The sequence below is a fragment of the Mastigoproctus giganteus genome, chromosome 10, assembly GCF_048544385.1.
Source record: "Mastigoproctus giganteus isolate SK-2022 chromosome 10, ASM4854438v1, whole genome shotgun sequence".
Lineage (NCBI taxonomy): Eukaryota > Metazoa > Arthropoda > Arachnida > Uropygi > Thelyphonidae > Mastigoproctus > Mastigoproctus giganteus.
In genome coordinates, this window is record NC_143584.1 from 82,543,804 (window position 1) to 82,566,374 (window position 22,571).

General features: G+C 39.6%; 1 protein-coding gene across 1 annotated transcript in view; it reads left to right on the forward strand.

The window, feature by feature from the left end:
• The window catches only part of LOC150079123 (sodium-coupled neutral amino acid transporter 7-like), a 183,836-nt gene that overhangs the window by 100,347 nt on the left and 60,918 nt on the right, over positions 1 to 22,571 (forward strand). The window contains exon 5 of the mRNA XM_090382961.1: positions 15,982 to 16,132. Coding sequence (XP_090239087.1) covers positions 15,982 to 16,132 — 151 coding nt within the window. The remainder of the gene's footprint in view (positions 1 to 15,981; positions 16,133 to 22,571) is intronic.

Sequence of the window (22,571 nt, forward strand, 5' to 3'; positions counted from 1 at the left end):
TCTTAGAAAGGCTTTTGATACTGTTGCACATGGAAGACTGCTGCACAAATTGGAGCAGTGTGGCATTGGAGGCAAATTGCTGCTATGGATAAGGGGATGGTTGAGTGGCAGAAGACAGAGAGTGGTAATCAATGGACACTGCTCAACGTGGACTAATGTTATTAGTGGAGTTCCTCAAGGTTCAGTGTTGGGTCCATTGTTGTTTTCGGTGTTTATGAATGATATTGATGATGGGATATCAAGTTTAATGTCTAAGTTTGCAGATGATACAAAGGTTGGCAGGGTCGTTAAGGACACTACTGACGCTATGCTGCTGCAACAGGATCTGGAAAGGTTGAACAGATGGGCTGAGAGGTGGCAAATGAAGTTTAACATTGACAAATGTAAAGTACTACATATGGGTAACAGTAACCCCAGAGCAATGTATCAACTCTGCGGTACTACACTGACAGTGGTGGAGAATGAAAAGGACCTGGGGGTAATTGTGCAGGCAGATATGAAGTTCTCTGAGCAGTGCAGACGAGCTGCAAGAGTAGCTCATGGTGTCTTGTTAATGATATACAGGAATTTTTCTAGCAGGGATAAGGAGGTGATTATTCCCTTGTATAAGGCAATGGTTAGGCCACATCTTGAGTACTGTATACAGGTCTGGAGGCCTCATTTCAAGAAGGATGTAGAGCTGCTGGAAGGGGTACAGAGAAGGGCAACAAGATTAGTAAATGGAACAAAGGGTTGCTCTTACGAAGAAAGGCTTAAGCTTTGCAAATTACAGAGTCTGGAGACTAGGCACCGGTGAGGTGATCTGATAGAGGTGTATAAGGCTTTGAATGGTTTGAGCATGCTCAATGCCAATGGGATTCTTCATCTTTCTCAGAATAATCACCTCAGAGGGCATAAATTCAAATTGAGGAAGGACGGATGTCGGATAGATGTGCGGAAATTTGCCTTTGGCCAGCGGGTGGTTGGTTGGTGGAACCGACTTCCATCACTTGTTGTTGAAGTTGATAGCCTAAACAAATTTAAAGCTCAACTGGACAGGTATTTCGAACGAACGGAGGGGTGAAATGGGAGAGGGTTTTTTTTTTTTTTTTTTGGCTGATGCTGAATAAGCTTGCTTTCTTGCATCATATGCCTCTACTAATGCTAATGTAGCCAGGTGGGCAGGAGCAGCAGTGCGTAGCACATGCTTCTTGATTAGACCGGGGTTCGAGCCTGTGATCACCAAATACGGAGGATGGGGAAAGGTCAGGGAATGACCACTGCATATCCCCAGAGCAATATGGCCTTAGTTGCTAATGCTCCTAAAAACCAAATAACAACAACAACTACCTTGAGTAACCCCAGAATACAAATGGTATAGTATTCTAAGGTTACTGCTTCTCATTTGTAGTACCTTGTATTTTACAATGTTAGACCTCAGTTGCCACTTCTCTGCCCATCTGGCTAATTTATCTAAATCTTTTTTGTAGCATCATATCCTGATTTCTTTTATTAAACACCTTGCCATCCTTTGTATCGTCTGCAAACTATAACATTAAATTTGATATGTCTTCATCAATATTGTGAATAGATATTGAAAACCATAAGGGGGCTCCTAGAGTTTAACTTTGAGGAACCCCACTAATAACATTTTGGAATTTGGGAAGGAGAGTAGCCTTGTACAGACGAAGTTTTTACGGTTCCGGAAAAGAGAGATGTTTTTTTCTGTGTTATTAGATTAAATTGGCATATTAACTTATTTTCTAGAGTAGCTTTATATTCCTAGTTACGATACTTAGGATTAAATTATGCTTCAAATCTCCCCAGACGAAGCTGTCATCGCTGATCGGGCGCATAGATTTTGGGACCGCAAGTGGCTCGAGAGCTTATGAATTTGTTCTATTGAGAATAATATAAATAGAGATAGGGGCACATGCATTGAAAGCTTCAGTTAGTATTTTAGCGCCTTTAACCTAGTATATTTTATTGTATTTTAAATTCAGTATTTGTATTATCACCTTGTATATTTACTGTATATCACAGTTGTCTTATTTTAAAATTGCTATCATCAGTAATATGGTATTTTGTTTTGTTTGTAAATAAATTTATTGTAAATATTAAAATTTTAAGAATTTGGTTTTTCGTCTTTCGTTTTTTTCTTCAATGGTTGGTGAGAAACACTAAAAAATCATAGTATGAATATACCCAACCCCAGAGGCCTATTTGAAGAAAAAAAAACTTTTTAACTAAATACATATAACGACTTGGATTTTACAAATGTAACATAATTAATACATAATTTGATACGGAAGTTATATAACGGAACTCGGAGATAATACTCGATACTAAAAAAATCAAGTATATATATAGTGTTAAAATATATAGTATATAATGTTATAACTAAAGACTATATACTATATATTATAGATGTATAGTGTTATAACTGCGTTGGAATACAAGTTTAGGGTTATAATTTTGTACTGGAATTGAAATTTTAATGAAAATAAATCGAAATCATGACTCAGACCAGAGCAGCAAAGCAAAAGGCTCAAGCTAATGGGAGTGCTGTGGCTCAGGGGAGGACTGAGGGGTGGGGGCAGTTGTCCTCTGAATCACAGCCTTTTAAAATGCACTGCTTGTTCGATCTTTGTGGAGCAATCAGGTGCGGGACATGATATTGCCAAGGGGAATGTCTGTGTGTGTGTGTGTGCAATGTAAGGAGTGTGAGGAAATTGAGAGTTCTGCTGACGAGGCTACTACAGACGGTCGTTTTCAAAGCCGCTAAGTGGATTTTTCTTATTTATTGATTTGAAATTATTGTTTTTCTAAAACTTTTGATTTAAATTTAGTAGTATAACATTATTTTGTGATTTTCTGATTAATTTGGTGTATTTATTCTTTACTCGGCCTTGTAATTGCATAAAAGTATCGGTAAAGGTTTCCACGTGTTTCAACTCCGCTAACCGTTCGTAATTTTCCCGCCTTTGTATACGATATACCGTACTAGATAGCGTTAGTTGAACTTCGTTAGCAGTTAAATTGTACGTTTAAATAAATACATATAACGACTTAGATTACAAACGTAATATAATTAATTTTATTTAACATAATTAATTATACATATAACCACTTAGGTTACGTAACATAAATAATTAGTAAAAACAAATAATTAATACATAACTTGATACGAAAGTTATATAAAGGGATTTCGCAGATAACACTCGTTACTGAAACGTAAATATTTCGTAGATAACACTCGTTACTGAAACGTAAATATTCCGTAGATAACACTCGTTACTGAAACATAAATATAGCGTTATAACTGTGTTTGGATACAAGTTTAGGATTTAATTTTGTACAGAAATCGAAATTTTATTGAAAATAACTCTAAATCATGACTCAAACCAGAGCAGCAAAGCAAAGGGCTCAAGCTAATGGGAATGCTGTGGCCCAGGGGAGAACTGAGGGGGGCAGTTGTCCTCTGAATCACAGCCTTGTAAGATGCACTATTTGCTTGATGTTTGCGGAGCAGTCAAGTATGGGACATGATACTGCCATGGGGGATGTCTTTGTGTGTGTGCGATGCAAGGAGTGTAAGGAGATAAGGCGACAACTCAGCGTTGTTATGGGCCTATATGAGAGCTTGAAGGATAGGGTGGATGCCCTCGAAGGATTACAAGTGAGGGGCCCATCAAGCTCTCAGCTGCCCACACCAATGCCAGAGCTTGCACTTGGTCATCGCGGAACACAGCGGCAACCCCCAAGGCAGAATGCGCTGGTCCCAAAGGAACTAGTAGTTGTTGGTGACTCTATTGTCAGGGAAACGGGAAACATGCTTTGTAAAAAGGATAGGTGGAATAGGACCAGGGTATGTCTGCCAGGGGCAAAAGTTGATGACGTTGTAGAGCGGATATCATCTTTTAAGGGCACAAAAGGTGATATAGTTGTACACGTTGGCACTAATGACATTAAGAGTAGGAGACCGGCGGAATTACTTGACAAGTACAGGTCACTGATGAAAAAAAGCCGTGAATTAGGGTTGAAATTGAAAGTGTCTGCAATTCTGCCCAGACACGATAGGAGGGAGTATATGATGAGAGCCCTGTCAATCAATTCGGCCCTGGAAAGATTGTGCAGGGCTCAAGGGGTAGAATTTTTTTCAGCCTGGTCTGTACTTGTTAACAGGAGAGACTGCTTCTACAGGGATGGGATACACTTAAATAGAAAGGGTGCAAGAATGTTTGCTGATGCTATCGAGGCAATGTTAGGTGGGTCGGAAAACTGCTAGATTGGGGGGATACAAGGACTAATAGATTAACAGTAGCCACTGGCAGAGGTGAAAGTGATTCTTGCACTGCTTCTATTGGAATGAGCCGCAGCCTGGAAAATAAGATGCAGGATATTTCAGAGACTGCTGGGAATCATTGGGGTACAAGTAAACACATGGGTTGTGTTAGGGTAGCTAAGAAAAAGAACAGGTGCATGTATACTTGTGTGTACACCAATGCTAGGAGTTTAGTAAATAAATTTGATGAATTTGAGGTATTGCTCAAAACATCAAAGGCAGATATTGTGGGGATTTCAGAGACGTGGTGTCACACAGATATAAGAAATGCAGAACTGGAATTTGGGGAGTACAATGTCTACAGAAAGGATAGACAGGATAGGAAGGGAGGAGGGGTTATGCTATTAGTTAAAAAACACATAAAATCCAAGGAAGTGAAGCCAGTCGACATCGCTGGACAGTGCAGTGTCGAGTCAGTTTGGTGTGACATAAGCATTGGGAGATCAAAATTGAGAGTAGGAGTGTGCTATAGGCCTAATGACTCTGATGAGTATAATAAGAAACTGTTCGGAGAAATAGAGTGGGCCAGTAAATCAGAGAGTCTTATAATGGGGGATTTTAATTTCCCAGATATTGACTGGAATTTGGGGGCTGGTCACTCACACAGTAGCAAGGCTTTTGTGGATTTATTGGATGATTGTTTTCTACATCAGCATGTTCGGGAGGCAACTAGAGGGAGTAATACTCTTGATTTGATTATCAGTAGTGATTCTTCATGCATTAAGAATCTGCAGATAAATGAACCACTTGGTGGCAGTGATCACAGTGTGCTGAAGTGGGAGTTACTCAAAGAGGTAACTACCATTAGGGGTAAAGGGAAGGGGTATTGCTTTCGTAAAGGCGACTACAATGGACTGAGACAGTATTTAAATTCTATACAGTGGGATCAACTGATGATATTGCCAACAGCAAATTCAAAATGGGAAGCATTCAAAGAACTTATCGTGGAAGCTACTAGGCTTTACATACCAACTAAGAAATATTGTTCAAGGTTTAGGCCTAAATGGTTGTCAGATGAACTAATGAGGCATATGGCAGAGAAGAAAAATGCATGGGATACATACAAATTAACACGTGACACGGACGCCTATGATAGATACAAGTTGATCTGTAACCAAGTTACAAAGGAGGTTAGGCAGGCGAAGGCAGATTACGAGAGATCCTTGGCAAGGGATGCGAAGAAAAACAGCAAAGAGTCTTTACTTATGTAAACTCTAGAAGGAAGGGGATGAATCAGATTGGTCCACTTGAGATCGATGGGTCAACTGTTGATGACCCTGCTCGGGTAGCTAACAAACTAAATGAATATTTTGCATCGACATTCACACATGAGGAGTTATTCAGCGAGGGGAATGCCAGAGGTGTATTCAACTCTAGCAGTAAGCTAGAGAATCTTGTAATAACTGAGAGCAAAGTGGAGGAGAAATTGTTGAAGATAAACACAAGAAAGGCACCTGGGGTGGATGGGATCTATCCAGTTATATTAAAGGAGGCAGCAAAGGAGGTAAGCAAACCCTTAGCCATAATTATGAGAGCTTCCTTGGACTCAGGGGAGGTACCCATTGACTGGAGATGTGCAAATGTGACCCCAATTCACAAAGGGGGATCAAAGGCTGACACAAGTAATTATAGACCTGTGAGTTTAACTTCTGTTCCCGGAAAATTAATGGAGGCACTGGTGAAAGAAGCACTGCAGGATCATCTAGACAAGACTTCAGTTATAGCTAGGACACAGCATGGTTTTGTTAAGGGGAAGTCTTGCCTGACCAATTTGATTGGATACTATGATGCAGTCACAAAAGAACTGGATGCAGGGAATAACTTTGATATTATATACTTGGATCTTAGAAAGGCTTTTGATACTGTTGCACATGGAAGACTGCTGCACAAATTGGAGCAGTGTGGCATTGGAGGCAAGTTGCTGCTATGGATAAAGGGGTGGTTGAGGGGGAGAAGACAGAGAGTGGTAATCAATGGACACTGCTCATCGTGGACTAATGTTATTAGTGGAGTCCCTCAGGGTTCAGTATTGGGGCCTTTATTGTTTTCTGTATTTATAAATGATATTGATGATGGTATATCAGGCTTAATGTCCAAGTTTGCAGACGATACGAAGGTTGGCAGGGTTGTCAAGGACACTACTGACACTATGCTGCTGCAACAGGATTTGGAAAGGTTGAGCAGATGGGCTTCGAGGTGGCAAATGAAGTTTAACATTGACAAATGTAAAGTACTACATATGGGAAACAGCAACCCCAGAGCAACGTATCAACTCTGTGGTACTACACTGACAGTGGTAGAGAATGAAAGGGACCTGGGGGTGGTGGTGCAGGCAGATATGAAGTTCTCTGAGCAGTGCAGACGAGCTGCAAGAGTAGCTCATGGTGTATTGTCAATGATATATAGGAATTTTTCTAGCAGGGATAAGGAGGTGATTATTCCCTTGTATAAGGCAATGGTCAGGCCACACCTAGAGTACTGTATACAGGCCTGGAGGCCTCATTTCAGGAAGGATGTAGAGCTGCTGGAACGAGTACAGAGAAGGGCAACTAGATTGGTGAATGGGACAAAGGGGTTCTCTTACGAAGAAAGGCTTAAGTTTTGCAAATTACAGTGTCTGGAAACTAGGCACCAGCGGGGTGATCTGATAGAGGTGTACAAAGCCTTGAATGGTTTGAGCATGCTCAATGCTGATGGGATTCTTCCTCTAGCTCAGAAAAATCACCTGAGAGGGCATAAATTCAAATTGAGGAAAGACAGATGTAGGATAGATGTGCGGAAATTTGCCTTTAGCCAGCGGGTGGTTGGTGGGTGGAACAGACTTCCATCCCTTGTCGTGGAAGTTGATAGCCTAAATAAGTTTAAGGCTCAGCTGGACAGGTATTTCGAACGAACAGAGGGGTGAAGTGGAAGTGGTTATTTTTATTTATTTATGTTACTTTTTTTTTTTTTTTTTTTTTTTTGGCTGATGCTGCATAAGCTTGCTTTCTTGCATCAAATGCCTCTACTAATGCTAATGCTAATGCTAAATCAGGTGACAACTCAGCGTTGTTATGGGCATTATGAGAGCTTGGATGCCCTCGAAGGATCTAAATTGAGGGCCCATCAAGCTTTCAACTGCACATCAACACCACAGCTTGCACTTGATCATCATGCAACACAGCAGCAACCCCCAAGGCAGAATGCGCTGGTCCAAAAGGAACTAGTAGTTGTAGGTGACTCTATTGTCAGGGAAACGGGGAATATGGTATGTAAAAAGGATAGGTGGAACAGGACCAGGATATGTCTACCAGGGGCAGAGGTTGATGCCATTGTAGAGCGGATATCATCTTTTAAGGGCATAAAAGGTGATATTGTTGTACACATTGGCACTAATGATATTAAGAGTAGGAGACCAGTGGAATTACTTAACAAGTACAGGTCACCGTTGAAAAAAAAAGCCGTGAATTAGGGTTGAATTTGAAAGTGTCTGCAATTCTGCTAGCTTGGGGGGATACAAGGATTAATAGATTAGCAATAGCCACTTGCAGAGGTGAAAGTGATTTTTGCACTGCTTCTATGGAATGAGCAGCTGTTGTTGTTTGGTTTTTAGGAGCATTAGCAACTAAGGCCATATTGCTCCGAGAATATGCGGTGGTCATTCCCTGACCTTTCCGCATCCTCCATATTTGGTGGTGACAGGCTCGAACCCCGGTTTAATTAAGAAGCGTGTGCTATGCACTGCTGCTCCCTCCCACCTGGCTACGGGGTGCCTGGAATGAGCAGTAGCCTGGAAAACAAGATGCAGGGTATTTCAGAGTACAAGGGTGGTGTTAGAGTAGCTAAGAATAGGAACAGATGCATGTATGTGTTCCTATTCTTAGCTAAGAATAGGACCAGGTGCATGTATACTTGCGTATACACCAATGCTTTGATACATCAAAGGCAGATATTGTTGGAATATCAGAGACTTGGTGTCACACAGATATAAGGAATGCAGAACTGGAATTTGGGGAGTACAATGTGTACAGCAAGGATAGACAGGATAGGAAGGGAGGAGGGAGTTATGCTATTAGTTACGAAACACAAAATCCAAGGAAGTGAAGCCAGTCAACATCGCTGGACAGTGTAGTGTTTCAAGTCAGTTTGGTGTGACATAAGCACTGGGAGATCAAAATTGAGAGTAGGAGTGTGTTATAGGCCTAATGACTCTGATAGGCGCCTCCATAGCCAGGTGGGAAGGAGCAGCAGTGCGTAGCACACGCTTCTTGATTAGACCGGGGTTCGAGCCTCTCACCACCAAATACGGAGGATGCGGAAAGGTCGGGGAATGACCACCGGAGCAATATGGCCTTAGTTGCTAATGCTTCTGAAAAAAAAAAAAAAAAAAATGACTCTGATGAGTATAATAAGAAACTGTATTAGGAAATAGAGTGGGCCAGTAAATCAGAGAGTCTTATAATGGGAGATTTTAATTTCCCAGATATCGACTGGAATTTGTGGGTTGGTCACTCACACACTAGCAAGGCTTTTGTGGATTTATTGGATGATTGTTTTCTAACTCAGCATGTTTGGGAGGCAACAAGAGGGAGTAATACTCTTGATCTGATTATCAGTAGTGATTCTTCATGCATTAAGAATCTGCAGATAAAGGTACCACTAGGTGGCAGTGATCACAGTGTGCTGAAGTGGGATTTACTCAAAGAGGTAAAGGAAGGGTTTTTGCTTTCATAAAGGCGACTAAGGTGGTCTGAGACAGTATTTAAATTCTATATGGTGGGACCAACTGATGATGCCACCAACAGGAAATTAAAAATGGAAAGCATTGAAAGAATTTATCTTCAAAGCTACTAGGCTTTACATACCAACTAAGAAATATTGTTCAAGGTTTAGGCTTAAATGGATGTCAGATGAACTAAAGAGACATATGGCAGAGAAGAAAAATGCATAGGATACATATAAATTATTGGGTGACATGGAAGCCTAGGATAGATATAAGCTGGTCTGTAACCAAGTCACAAAGGAGATTAGGTAGGCAAAGGCAGATTATGAGAAATCTTTGGCAAAGGATGCAAGGAAACACAGCAAAGAGTTCTTTACCTCTTTAAAATCTAGAAGGAAAGGGATGAATCAGATTGGTCCACTGGATATTGATAGTTCAACTGTTGATGATCCTGCTCAGGTGGCTAACAAACTAAATGAATATTTTGCATCTACAACATTCACACATGAGGAGTTATTCAGGGAGGGGAATGCCAGAGGTGAATTAAACTCTGGCAGTGAGCTAGATGATTTTGTAATTTTTTTTTTTTTTTTTATGTGAACCCCAAACACGAGAGGTATTAGAACCTATAGTACTTAGTACCGTGCTTGGGTTGGAGGTTGAGAAGACGAAAGAAGATATTTGTTGATATTGGACTTGAACTTCTGTAGATTGTAATTTTCAGGAAATACGTATGAAGGAAGGTTGTTCCAGAAAACAGCAGTTGAATGAATAAATGAGGAAGATGAAAAGTTGGTTCTGTGGGTTTGAAGTTGGACAGTAAATGGATGTTGGTTGGTGGCGGCACGTTTTGGACTGTTTCGAAAGAGAGAGCTGGAATTATAGAAGCCAATTCAGAAGAACAGTGCCCATGGAAGTATCTGTAGAAGAGGCATGCAGCAGAAACATTACATCTGTGAGAAAGTGAGTGGAGAGACTCTATTAGAGATGAATTATTAATTAACCTAACTGCCCTCTTCTGAATGGAATCAAGAAGCCTGAGAGAGGTTTTGGAGGCAACACCCCAGTTGTGGGAACAATATTCCATGGCAGGGCGGATTTGCGATTTATACAGAGTGAGCAGCTGTTTGGAAGAAAAGTAACGCCGAGAGCGAAAGAGAAAACCAAGTTTTTTAGATGCAGAGGAAGCAATATTTGTAATGTGCTTGTGCCAAGAGAGAGAGAGAGATTAGAAGTCAGGGTAATCCCCAAAAGAGAGATATTATTTTGCCTAGAAATCGGAGTGTCACTAAAGATAAGCATAGGAGCAGAAGAATCCTTTTTGCAAGATATAAGACAAGTCTGAGTTTTAGAAGGGTTGAAATCAACTAAGTTGTCTTTGCTCCACTGGAAAATTACCTGACGATCGGCATTTAAGGAATTGGTAGCAGATTTTCGAGAAGTTGAAACTGATTCAGCCGGACAAGGGTTCTCAAAATGGAAAGTGGAATGCAATGTGCTATCATTGGCAAAACTATGGATAGGATTTCCAGTCAATTGAAGAAGGTCATTAATATACAAGAGGAAAAGAGTGGGGGAAAGAACTGAACCTTGGGGGACACCGGCATTACTGGAGAAGTTAGAAGACAGAGAACCATCTACCATCACCCTCAGGGAGCGATCAGAGAGAAAACTGGATAACCAATTACTAAAAACAGTTGGCAAACCATAAGATGGAAGCTTGTTTAGAAGACCTTTATGCCAAACACGATCAAAAGCCTTTGAGATGTGAAGAGCAACTGCTTGTGTTTCACCGAACCTTTTGATTGAATTAGTCCATAAATGGGTAATATAAGCCAGAATATCACCAGTGGATCGACACTGATGGAATCCATACTGGCGATCGTTGATCAGACGGAAGGTTTCTAGGTAGTTTAAGAGTTGGCGGTTAATTGATTTCTCCATTACTTTAGAAAGAGTAGAAGTAATTGCAATGGGACAATAATTGGATGGGAGGGATTTGCCGCCCTTTTTAGGAACTGGCTAGATATGAGCAAATTTCCAAGCAGAAGGAAAAACACCTTTGGAATAAGAAAGTGAAAAAAGGCGGCAAAGAATAGGAGTAAGTTCAGGAGCAAAGGTTTTGAGAACAAGTGGAGAAATACCATCAGGACCTGGAGCTTTCTTAGCATCAAGATTCATCAAAATCCTTCTGATATCCTTTTGACGGAAGACCACAGGAGGCATTGAATGGAGCGTGTTGGGAATGGTGGGAGGTGTTTTACCAATATCATTAATACATGAGCTGGAAGAAAAATGGGATGCTAGCAGGTCAGCTTTATCCTTGGCTGAAGTGACAACAGAACCATCAGGTTTGGACAGAGGTGGGAGCAGAGATGGGCAAAAGTTGTGGCAAATAGCTTTGGCAAGAGACCAGAATTCTCAGCTACCATTAGGGCAAGAAGCAAGTTTTCTACTCTTAGCCTGTTCAAACTCTAGTTTGGACTGATTAATAACTGCTTTATAATTGTTGCGAGCTTTGGTGTAGGCAGAAAATTAAACTGAAGAATTAGAAACAAGCCAATTATGATATGCAACATTCTTCTCTTGAACAGCCTTAGCACATTTATTGGAAAACCAAGGTTTAGATAAAGGACGAGATTTTAAAGTGGAGTGTAGGATAAAGGATTCCATTCCTGCAAAAATAATTTCACTGACACGATCTGAGCAAACGTTGACATCATAAGTTTTGAAACAGTAATCCGAAAAGAAGTCTCGCAGGTCATCCCATTTTGCATTCTTGTAATGCCAAACAACACGAGGTTGGGAATAGCCACGAGATAAAGGTTCCATTGGAGGAGAGACAATCACCAAGTTGTGATCTGAAGTGCCTAAAGGACCTCTCACTTCGACCGTGTACTTAGAAGGGTTTTTTGTGAGAAAAGGATCAAGCGTATTGGCTGTATGATTAGGATTGTCCGGTATTCTTGTAGGTAAATGAACAGTCTGTGCTAGGTCATTAGTAATTGCAAAAGCCTCAGCATCTCGACCTGCTGGGTCGGTGTGATTAGAAAATGGAAGCCAGCTGGAGTTGTGAACATTAAAATCACCAAGGAAAATTACCTCACTGTTAGGAAAGTTGGACTGGAGAAAGTCAAGTTGCAAAGAGAGGAAGTCAAAGAGCTCCAAGTGATTAGTGGAGTTGGGAGAACGGTAGAGACAACAGATGAATTTGATACAATGAGGTAGAGAGATTTTAAGCCAGAGAAAATCAAAGAGAAGAGATTCCAAATTGCCAAGTCTCTGACAGGGAATATCAGAACGTACATATGCACAAGTACCACCTTTGAGGCGAAAGGAATCATACAGCGAATAATTTGGGCATCTGAGATGAGCAGTAGTTGAATCAACCGATAACTGAGATTCTCTCAGAAAAAGTACATGGGGTTTGGCAGACTGCAAGTGGAAATGGACATCGTTGAGATTAGAATTGAGACCACGTATATTTGTGAAATGAATTAGGAAGTGTTTGGGAGGTTTAGATCTTTTCACAGGTAAGCTTGCTCTATTAGTTTGACAATTCATGGTGTATTCAATAGTAAGAAAAAGTGGGTGGGACATGCTTGTATGAAGTAATGAAATTTTTGGATATGGTGTACACGTTGTAAGAATATACCCAGATCCTTGACATAATGTGGCCTCGACAATGCTCCCCGTATACACACTACTCGGACTCCCTCCAGTCTGGCAGAGTAGAGGTAGCAAGATTATACACTAGCTGATCAGGAAGCCTCCTAGAGAGTTACCAATAGGTTCGGTCCGATGTACTAACTAGCGACCGGCCTGCAAACACTGTTTTAGAGCTGTACCCTCGAAATGTAAGGAATATTGGATCTTGCCACGACGTTCATCAATCATATGCATGATTGAAGAGATAGGGAAGGGTTGACCGGAACTTAGCTGTAGAGACTAAACATGGGTTCCACCACTTCAAGCCTTCAATAAGCAAAGTGGTGGTATTTCACCAGTTGATGAGAGTCATCTACCACCTAGTACTGCCTGGTAACATAGAGGGGCGGCGTTCCTCCATGTGGTGTGGACGCCACACTTCGACCTCTGCTTACGTTGGTTCACACCTGGGTGAGGTCGCGGGTTGGAATCCCGCCTCAGGCTTGGATCAAAGTACTGCAAAAAAACCTTGGGAGGTGCATTATGGCCTCAGAAGCCGATGCGCCAACAACTATCCAAAAAAAAAAAAAAAACACCTGGGTTGTCACCCACCATGTACTTGTGCATGGAGGTTATACCCAGGATTACTAACAGACCCACCATTGTGAAGGTGCAAGCAGAGGATCTCCATCTGCTTTGTGCCTGTTGCTTTGCTGTTGTAGTCTGGGGCATGATACCGTTTAAATACAATTTAATTGATTAACAATGAAAATTATAAGATTAATAAATCAATTGATTGATTATCAATACTACAATTAAATCAAGAATTCAGTAGTGAATTCTTGCAATGCTACTGGCATTGCAAGAATCACTTTCACATCTGCCTCTGGCTCTAGTTAAACTATTAATCTGTTTATCCCCCCCAAACTAGCAGTTTTCCACCCACCTATCACTGCCTTGATAGCATCAGCACTATAATGTTGAAACCAAAAATTTGACAAATTCCAATATCCAACCAAGGATTAGTTCTGAGATTGTGAACTTTGCATATAAAAATGATGTATGAGAGAGAGAGAGAGAGAGAGAGAGAGAGTATATATTAAATTATATATATATATGAGGACATATTTAAAGGTTTCTGGATCCGAGTTGCTAAAAGAAATAGTCTTGCTTTTGTTACTAATCATAGTTGTCCCCCCCCTCAAAGTATTCCCCTTGTGAATTTGTGCACTAAATCCAACTTTAATGCCACTTCTGGTAATACCACTGGAACTGACTTTTTTTGGGATTGCAGGGAGGTCTCTGCAATTCTTCAGTTTCCTGGATGTACTAGAAAGATGCCCTTTTAGCTGTGATTTCATTTTTGCAAACAAGAAGAAATCACAAGGGGCCAAATAAGGTGAGTAGGGAGGGTGGGAGACAACTACCATGCTTTTATCATCCAAAAATCGCTGTGCAGAGATAGCAGTGTGTGAAGGAGCATTGTCGTGGTGAAGTAGCCAGTACTTGTTCTGCCATTGTTCCAGACGTTTTTGGTGGACATTTTTCCTGATCACTTCAAAACCTCTAAGTAATAATGCTGGTTAACTGCTCGCCCTTGAGGCACAAATTCATGATGAACCAATCCCTAGCAGCCAAAAAAGACCACCAACATGCTTTTGATGTTGGACCTGACTTTCCTCTCTTTCTTTAGATGTGGAGATGTTTTGGATTTTTTCTGAGATGACTGGTGTTTCATTTCACAGTCATAGCGGTAAACCCACATTTTGTCTCATGTTATAATCCTTGACAGGAAATTTTGATTATTTTTGACTTCATCCAGTAGTTCCTGACAGGCACCTCTGTAGCCAGGTGGGAAGGAGCAGCAGTGCATAGCACAAGCTTCTTGATTAGACCGGGGTTCGAGCTCGTCACCACCAAATATGGAGGATGCAGAAAGGTCAAGGGAATGACCACTGCATATTTCCGGAGCAAAATGCCTTAGTTGCTAATGCTCCTAAAAACCAAATAACAAACAAAACAAACTGCATCTCTTGCTGTGACTGCACTGGCTGCTACATTGGAGAAACTGGAAGACGGCTCAGAAAACGTCTTTTGGAACACGAAAGAGCCATCCGCTTAGCGGACATAGAACACTTGGCCATTGCCGAACACTTCTGGTTAATCCACCATGACATTGACCCATACCGCGATGTCATGATTGTGAATAGGTCCCACCACTACTGGCGGTGCGCCTAGTTGGAGTCGTTGAATATCACGTGCTCTAATACCTCAGTCAGCAGGAGCAGTGGATGTCATGTCCACCCTATCATTGAAGCAACCATTTTGATGAATGACAAACGTTGGCAACATGCATCACAGCCACAGGCTTCAACGTCCAACAATTAACCACGCAGTTCATATACATGACTGGCAGTACACGCCCTCACGTTCCACACTCGTAGAACGTGAGGGCGTGTAACTGTCCGTTTGACTGATGAAGGTTAGCAAACTAACCGAAAGCTTTTGTTTGTACATAATTTAATGTGTGTGTCTTCTAATTAATATTAAACTTGTCATACTTATTCTGTCTCCGTTTCACTCTGTATTGTAATAATCAAAAATAATAATATGAATCCAGAGTGCACAGGCCTCTTTAATCATAAAAAGACATGGTTCAGCAAAGAAATGTGATAGGATGGGATGTGGAAGCGATGGGAATTTCAAGGAACGTTTGTGTTTTGTTAAGATGGATGATGTTACTACAGCAATGCTAACACCAAACAGCTGCTTATCACCAAAGCAAAATGAAGTTTTTGCTATCACTGGTGAAAATTAAAGTTAAAATATGTGTACTATACTTATGAATGCATCTAAAATGTAAGACATAAACTGTGCATTTAAGTTAATTAATTTGTTAAAGAGTTAATTGTTTTCTTTAATATTAATACTGTGACTCTGCTTTGACTACTTCATGTTAATAAGTATATATCTTCATTTCAGTTATACTGTTTTCTTTTCTTGTGGCTGTTGTAAATAAAGGAAAATCTAAACAAAATATTCTTATCATTGTTAGCCAGAGCTGAAGCATAAATTAATAAATATGAACCATTAGAATTGTCAAATTTTGACATTTTTGGCAGAAATTTATTAAAATTTCTTAAAAAAACCAATTTATTACTTTGTAATTATAAAACCCAAAAATTTAGGTCCCTTTAACTTAGTACTGATTAAATTTTACTATTAATTTTTTCTAATTAATTTCTACTGTCTTCTGTTATACTAAAGATGCATAATTGATAAAATGATAATCTTATTTTATTTTCAGTTCCTTTGGCGTTCTGGCAGTGTTATATGTTGTATTTTTGATTGTTTATAAATATTATGAAGGTAAGCATGAAGCTGGAGCTATAAAAGTTCATCCAACACATTGGTCTGATGTATTTTTAGTTGTTCCTGTTATTTGCTTTGGTTATCAGGTATGCATTTTTGATATAAGTGACACATATATGATTGTGTGGCTCGATGTTTATATAAATAGAAATAGGATATCACTATACACTTAAAGTGCAATGCTGGTTAAGAAGAGCATAAGTTAAACTATAATTTTAAGTTAAAATTTAAAACATATATAAAGATGATAGGAGAAGAGGTCATTGTGCTGAATGCCAACCTGCACAAATTCTACAGAATTTAAACTCCAATTCAATACATTTTTTTTCACATAAAGTATTCACAATAATTAGTGTTAGCCCCTAAAGACTATAAAGGAAATTGTGAAGTAGTTTGATGAAGTGGGAATTGATAAAGGAAGTGAAGAAGGGACAGTAGAATACTAGTGGATCCCCGCTTTATGATTGGTTCATTGTACGATCAAATCACTTTATGATGGACTCTCCATAATAAAATACCATTCACTATACAATATGTAGTAAGTGCCAATCATTGTGATCATGCTGTCAATTTGAATTTTAATTTTATTAAACGGTGATTCTAATAAGTGAAAATAGGAGGAATATTATCCACAGGCTATAAAAGTAGAGATATAAAGCACAATTTTATACTATTATCTTACCAATTAACAAAATTAAATGATACATGAAAATCAGAAGAATATTTCCACAGGTTAGCAAACTAAAAATAAATTTATGCTTACACACATAGCTTTATTAATACCATGATATATACATCATACTAACTAATTGATATTTCTGTTCCCTGACATTTTTTTTTCTTTTTTGGTTGTAAAATTTAAAACAGTAAAAAAGATAAGCAATCAATAACAAAGAACATCGCATGCACAAACTAACACGATACATGTAGGATACAGAGTAACAAGTTTACGAAGCTTAAAAAATAGGAACAAAGAGAAGTTTATAAAAATTTATTTATGTTTTTTTATGTGATTGAAGATTTCATGGAAGGGGAAACACATTTCACCCTAATAACATAAAAACCCACAGAATTCCAATTACTGGTATTATTGCAAATGCAATAAGATTGCATGTACTACCCGTTTATAATACAGGGTGATTCAAAAGTCTCCATACATAGGGAATAATGTTTCTCTTTTTCTGTTTTTAGGTACCCTTCTAAAATGCCTTTGTCTAAAGACGAGCATATAAAAATCATTCTCACGGCCAGATCAGGAAGCTGCTGCAAGGTTGCAATAGAATTTAACAGGAGACATGCAAGCACATCCACACAATACTGTTGCCAAACTTATTGAGAAGTTCGGAAAGACTGGAAGTGTTACTGACTGACTGAGAAGTGGTCATCCACAAACATCCACCTATGAAGGCACAACTGACATGGTGCTGGCAGCGTTAGCAAAGAGTCCTGAAAAAAAAAAAACACACAATGGTTGTCTGCAGAAAGCAGCGTCAGCCAATCGCGTATTGTCCACATCATGAAAAAGCACAAATGGCATTTGCAGCAACTTAGTGAAGATGACCCGGATAGGTGGATGGAATTTTGCGAATGGGCAGTAAACAAATTGGATGGTGACTTAAAATTCTCATCCGGAATCTTGTTTACTGATTAAGACAATTTTTACATTAATGGAGAAGTTAATTGCCAAAACCTAAGTATTACTACAGACTTGTCTAGATGATCCTGCAATGCTTCTTTAACCAGTGATTCCATTATTTTCCCCGAATCACAAGTTAAATTAACAGATCTATAGTTGCCTCTATCACCTTGAGAGAACACCCCCACCCTTTGTGAATTGGTGATACATTTGCACACCTCCAATCCATGGAGACATCCCTTGAGTTCTAGGAAGCTCTCATAATTATGGTGGTCTTGGCGCATTATAGTCAGAGCTGCTAATGCGCCAATAAAACCTAAATAAATCAAATCAAATCATAATTATGGCTAAGAGTTTGCTTACTTCCTTTGCTGCCTCCTTTAATATAACTGGATAGATCCTGTCCACCCCAGGTGCCTTTTTTATGTTTAACTTCAACAATTTCTCCTCCACTTTGCTCTAAGTTATTACAAAATCAATAAGCACCCGGCTACAATTTGATAACCTTCTGGCATTTTCAATTCTTAATAACTCCTCATGTGTGAATGTAGATGCAAAATACTCATTCAGTTTATCAGCTACCTGAGCATAATCATCAACAGGCAACCCATCTATGTTAAGTGATCCAACCTGTTTCATCCCTTTACTTCTAGAGTTTACATAAGTAAAGAACTCTTTGCTGTTTTTCTTTGCATCCTTTGCCAAAGATTTCTCATACTATGCCTTTGTCTGCCTAACCTCCTTTATGACCTGATTACATACTAGCTTATATATGCCATAGGCTTCTGAGTCACTTGATACTTTATATGCATCCCATGCATTTTTCTTCTCTGTCACAAGTTTATTAGTTCATTTGATAACCATTTAGGCCTAAACCTTGAACAATATTTCTTAATAGGTATGAAACTTTTAGTAGCTTCCACGATTAATTCCTTGAATGCTTCCCACTTAGAATTTACTGTTGGTAACATTGTCAGTTGATCCCACTGTACAGAATTTAAAAACTGTCTGAGACCACTGTACTCACCTTTACGGAAGCAAAAACCCTTTCCTTTACCCCTGATGGTAATTATATCTTTAAGTAAATCCCACATCAGTACACTGTGATAAATGCCAACCTAGTGGTTCCTTTATCTGCAAATTCTTAATACATGAATGATCACTGCTGATAACCAGATCAAGAGTATTACCCTCTCTGATTGTCTCTCGAACATGCTGCTGCAGAAAACAGTCATTCAATAAATCCACAAAAGTCTTTCTAGTGTGTGAATGACCAACCCACAAGTTCCAGTCAATATCTGGGAAGTTAAAATCCCCCATTATAAGATATTCTGATTTGCTGGCCCACTCTATTTCTCTGCACAATTGTTCATTATACTCAGCAAATTCATTAGGCCTATAACACACACTTACACTTATTTTTCTTTCCCAGTGCTTATGTCACACCAAACAGACTCAACATTGCATTATCTACCAACATCAATTGCATGCACTTCCTTAGATTTTGTGTGTTTCTCAATTAACAGCATAACCCCTCTTCTCTTCCTGTCCTGTTAATCCTTCTTGTACACATTGTACTCCCCAAATTTCAAAATTTCAATTCTGCACTGCTTATATCTGTGTAACACCACGTCTCTGATATCCCAACAATATATGCCTTTGATGTCTTGATTAGCACTTCAAGCTCATAAAATTTATTAACTATACTCCTAGCATTATTGTACATGGAAGTATACATACACCTGTTTCTACTCTTAGTTAACCTAACACAACCCATGTATTTATTTGTCCCACTATGACTCTGAGCAGTCCTGGAAATCTCCATTGCCTTGCATTCCAGGCTGCTGCTCATTCTAATAGAAGCAGTGCAAGAATCACTTTTGCCTTTGCCTGCAGCCACTGTTAATCTTTTAGTCTGTGTATCCCCCCAAGCTAGCAGTTTTCCAACCCACCTAACATAGCATCAGCAAATATTCTTGCTGCGATAGCATCAGCAAAGATTCTTGTGCCCTTTCTATTTAAGTGTACCCCATCCCTGTAGAAGCAGTCTCTACTATCAACAAGCACAGACCAGGCTGAAAAAAATTCTATATGACCTTGGACAATCTTTCCAGGGCCGAATTGATCGACAAGGCTCTCATCATATATTCCCTCCTATTGTGTCTAGGCAGATTTGCAGATATTTTCACATTCAACCCTAACTTGCGACTTTTTGGAAGAAGCTTAACCCTGAACTCTTGGTCTACTTCCTCCTCCTCCTCCTAGGTTTACCTCCAGATTTGGGAGAGAAATGGAGCTCTGGGTCATCATTATTATTATCATTAGCTATACGGTGCAAGGAAGCCCGAGGCTTTTGCTGCACCAGCTGAAAAAAAAAAAATTTCTGGGTTACCGAGAGAGAGAGAGAGAGAGAGAGTGAGAGAAGTAGAAGGGAATCACCAAGAAAGAAGAATGATGATATCCAGCTCAGGACCCTGGGTGTGCGCCAAGCCCATATTTGTTAACAGGAGAGACTGCTTCTACAGGGATGGGATACACTTAAATAGAAAGGGTGCAAGAATATTTGCTGATGCTATCGAGGCAGTGTTAGGTGGATCGGAAAACTGCTAGCTTGGGGGGAGTCACAGACTAAAAGGTTAAAAGTAGCCGCAACCAGAGGTGAAGGTGATTCTTGCACAACTTCTATTAGAATAAGTAGCGACCTGGAGCGAGGGGTGCTGGGGGTTTCAGGGACTGACAGCAGTCATCGTGAAACAGGTGGGTATATGGGATGTGTTAAGGTAACTAATAATAAGGATAGGTACATGTATACTTGCATGTATACCAATGCTAGAAGTATAGTAAATAAATTTGATGAATTTGAAGTATTGGTGAAGACATCAAAGGCATATATTGTTGGGATAGCAGAGACGTGGTGTCACACAGATATAAGGAATGCAGAACTGGAATTTGGGGAGTACAGTGTGTACAGAAAGAATAGGAAGGGAGGAGGTGTTATGCTGTTAATTAAGAAAAACATAAAATCAAAAGAAGTGCATCCAGTTGATATAGATGAACAGTGCACTGTTGATTCAGTTTGGTGTGACATAAACACTGCAAAAGCAAAAATAAGAGTAGGAGTGTGTAATATGCCTAATGACTCGAATGAGTACAATGAACAATGGTACAGAGAAATAGAGTGGGCTAGTAAATCCGAATGTCTTATAATGGGGGGATTTTAACTTCCCAGATATTGACTGGAACTTGTGGGTTGGTCACTCGCACACTAGTAAGACTTTTGTGGATTTATTGGATGATTGTTTACTGCAGCAGCATGTTTGAGAGGCAAGCAGAGAGGGTAATACTCTTGATCTGGTTATCAGCAGTGATCATTCGTGTATTAAGAATTTGCAGATAAAGGAAACACTAGGTGGCAGTGATCACAGTGTACTGATGTGGGATTTATTTAAGATATGATTACCATCATGGGTAAAGGAAAGGGTTTTTGCTTCAGTAAAGGTGAGTACAGTGGTCTCAGACAGTTTTTAAATTCTGTACAGTGGGATCAACTGACGATGTTACAAACAGTAAATTCTAAGTGGGAAGCATTCAAGGAATTAATCGTGGATGCTACTAAAAGTTTCATAACTATTAAGAAATATTGTTCACGCTTTAGGCCTAAATGGTTATCAAATGAACTAATGAGACTCGTGACAGAGGATAAAAATGCGTGGGATGCATATAAACTATCAAGCGACTCCAGAAGCCTATGGCAAATATAAGCTAGTCTGTAATCAGGTCACAAAGGTGGTTAGGCAGGCGAAGGCAGATTATGAGAAATCTTTGGCAAAAAGATGCTAAGAAAAACAGCAAGGATTTCTTTACTTATATAAACTCTAAAAGGAAGGGGATGAATCTGATTGGTCCACTTGATATCGATGGTTCCACTGGAGATGATCCTGCTCAAATAGCAAACAAACTGAATGAGTATTTTGCATCTACATTCACACATGAGGAGTTATTAAGGTTTGAAAATGGCAGAAGGTTATCAAATTGTAGCAGGGTGCTTAATGATTTTGTAATAACCGAGAGCAAAGTTGAGGAGAAATTGTTGAAGTTAAACGTAAGAAAGACACCTGGGGTGGATGGGATCTATCCAGTTATATTAAAGGAGACGGCAAAGCAACTAAGCAAACCCATAGCCATAATTATGAGAGTATCCTTGGACTCAGGGTAGGTCCCTACGGACTGGAGATGTGCAAATGTATCCCCAATTCACAAAGGGAGATTGAAGGGTGACAAGAGTAATTGCAAACCAGTTAGTTTAACTACTGTTCTGACAAATATAAAGTTATAGAATTCTTATAGTACCGTGATAATAGACTAAATATAAAAATAGCTAAATGTTTAAAGTGCGGTACTCACCTTGAATATAATCTACAATAGTTTTATGAAGAGACTGATGGCTAAATATAAGGTGGAATGGTTAAGTTAATGCATTAAGGTGGGATGAGATTTAATTTAACGGAATTTTAAAATAAGCGCAAGGAAGCAGAAGTGCACTACTACGTCCCTGGTTGTCATAAAGTAGAAAGTAGTTAATCTGGAACATAAAAGAATCGATAATGCCAATAGTCGTGATGACAGACTTTCGTTAAATTACGTCTTCAGTTGGCGGTGTTAAGTGAGAAGTTATTGTTATTTTGTTTTTTTTAGGAGCATTAGCAACTAAGGCCATATTGCTCCGGGGATAAGCGGTGGTCATTCCCTGACCTTTCCGCATCCTCCGTATTTGGTGGTGACGGGCTCGAACCCCGGTCTAATCAAGAAGCGTGTGCTACGCACTGCTGCTCCTTCCCACCTGGCTACGGAGGCGCAAAATGAGAAGTAACATCCCACCTTAATGCATT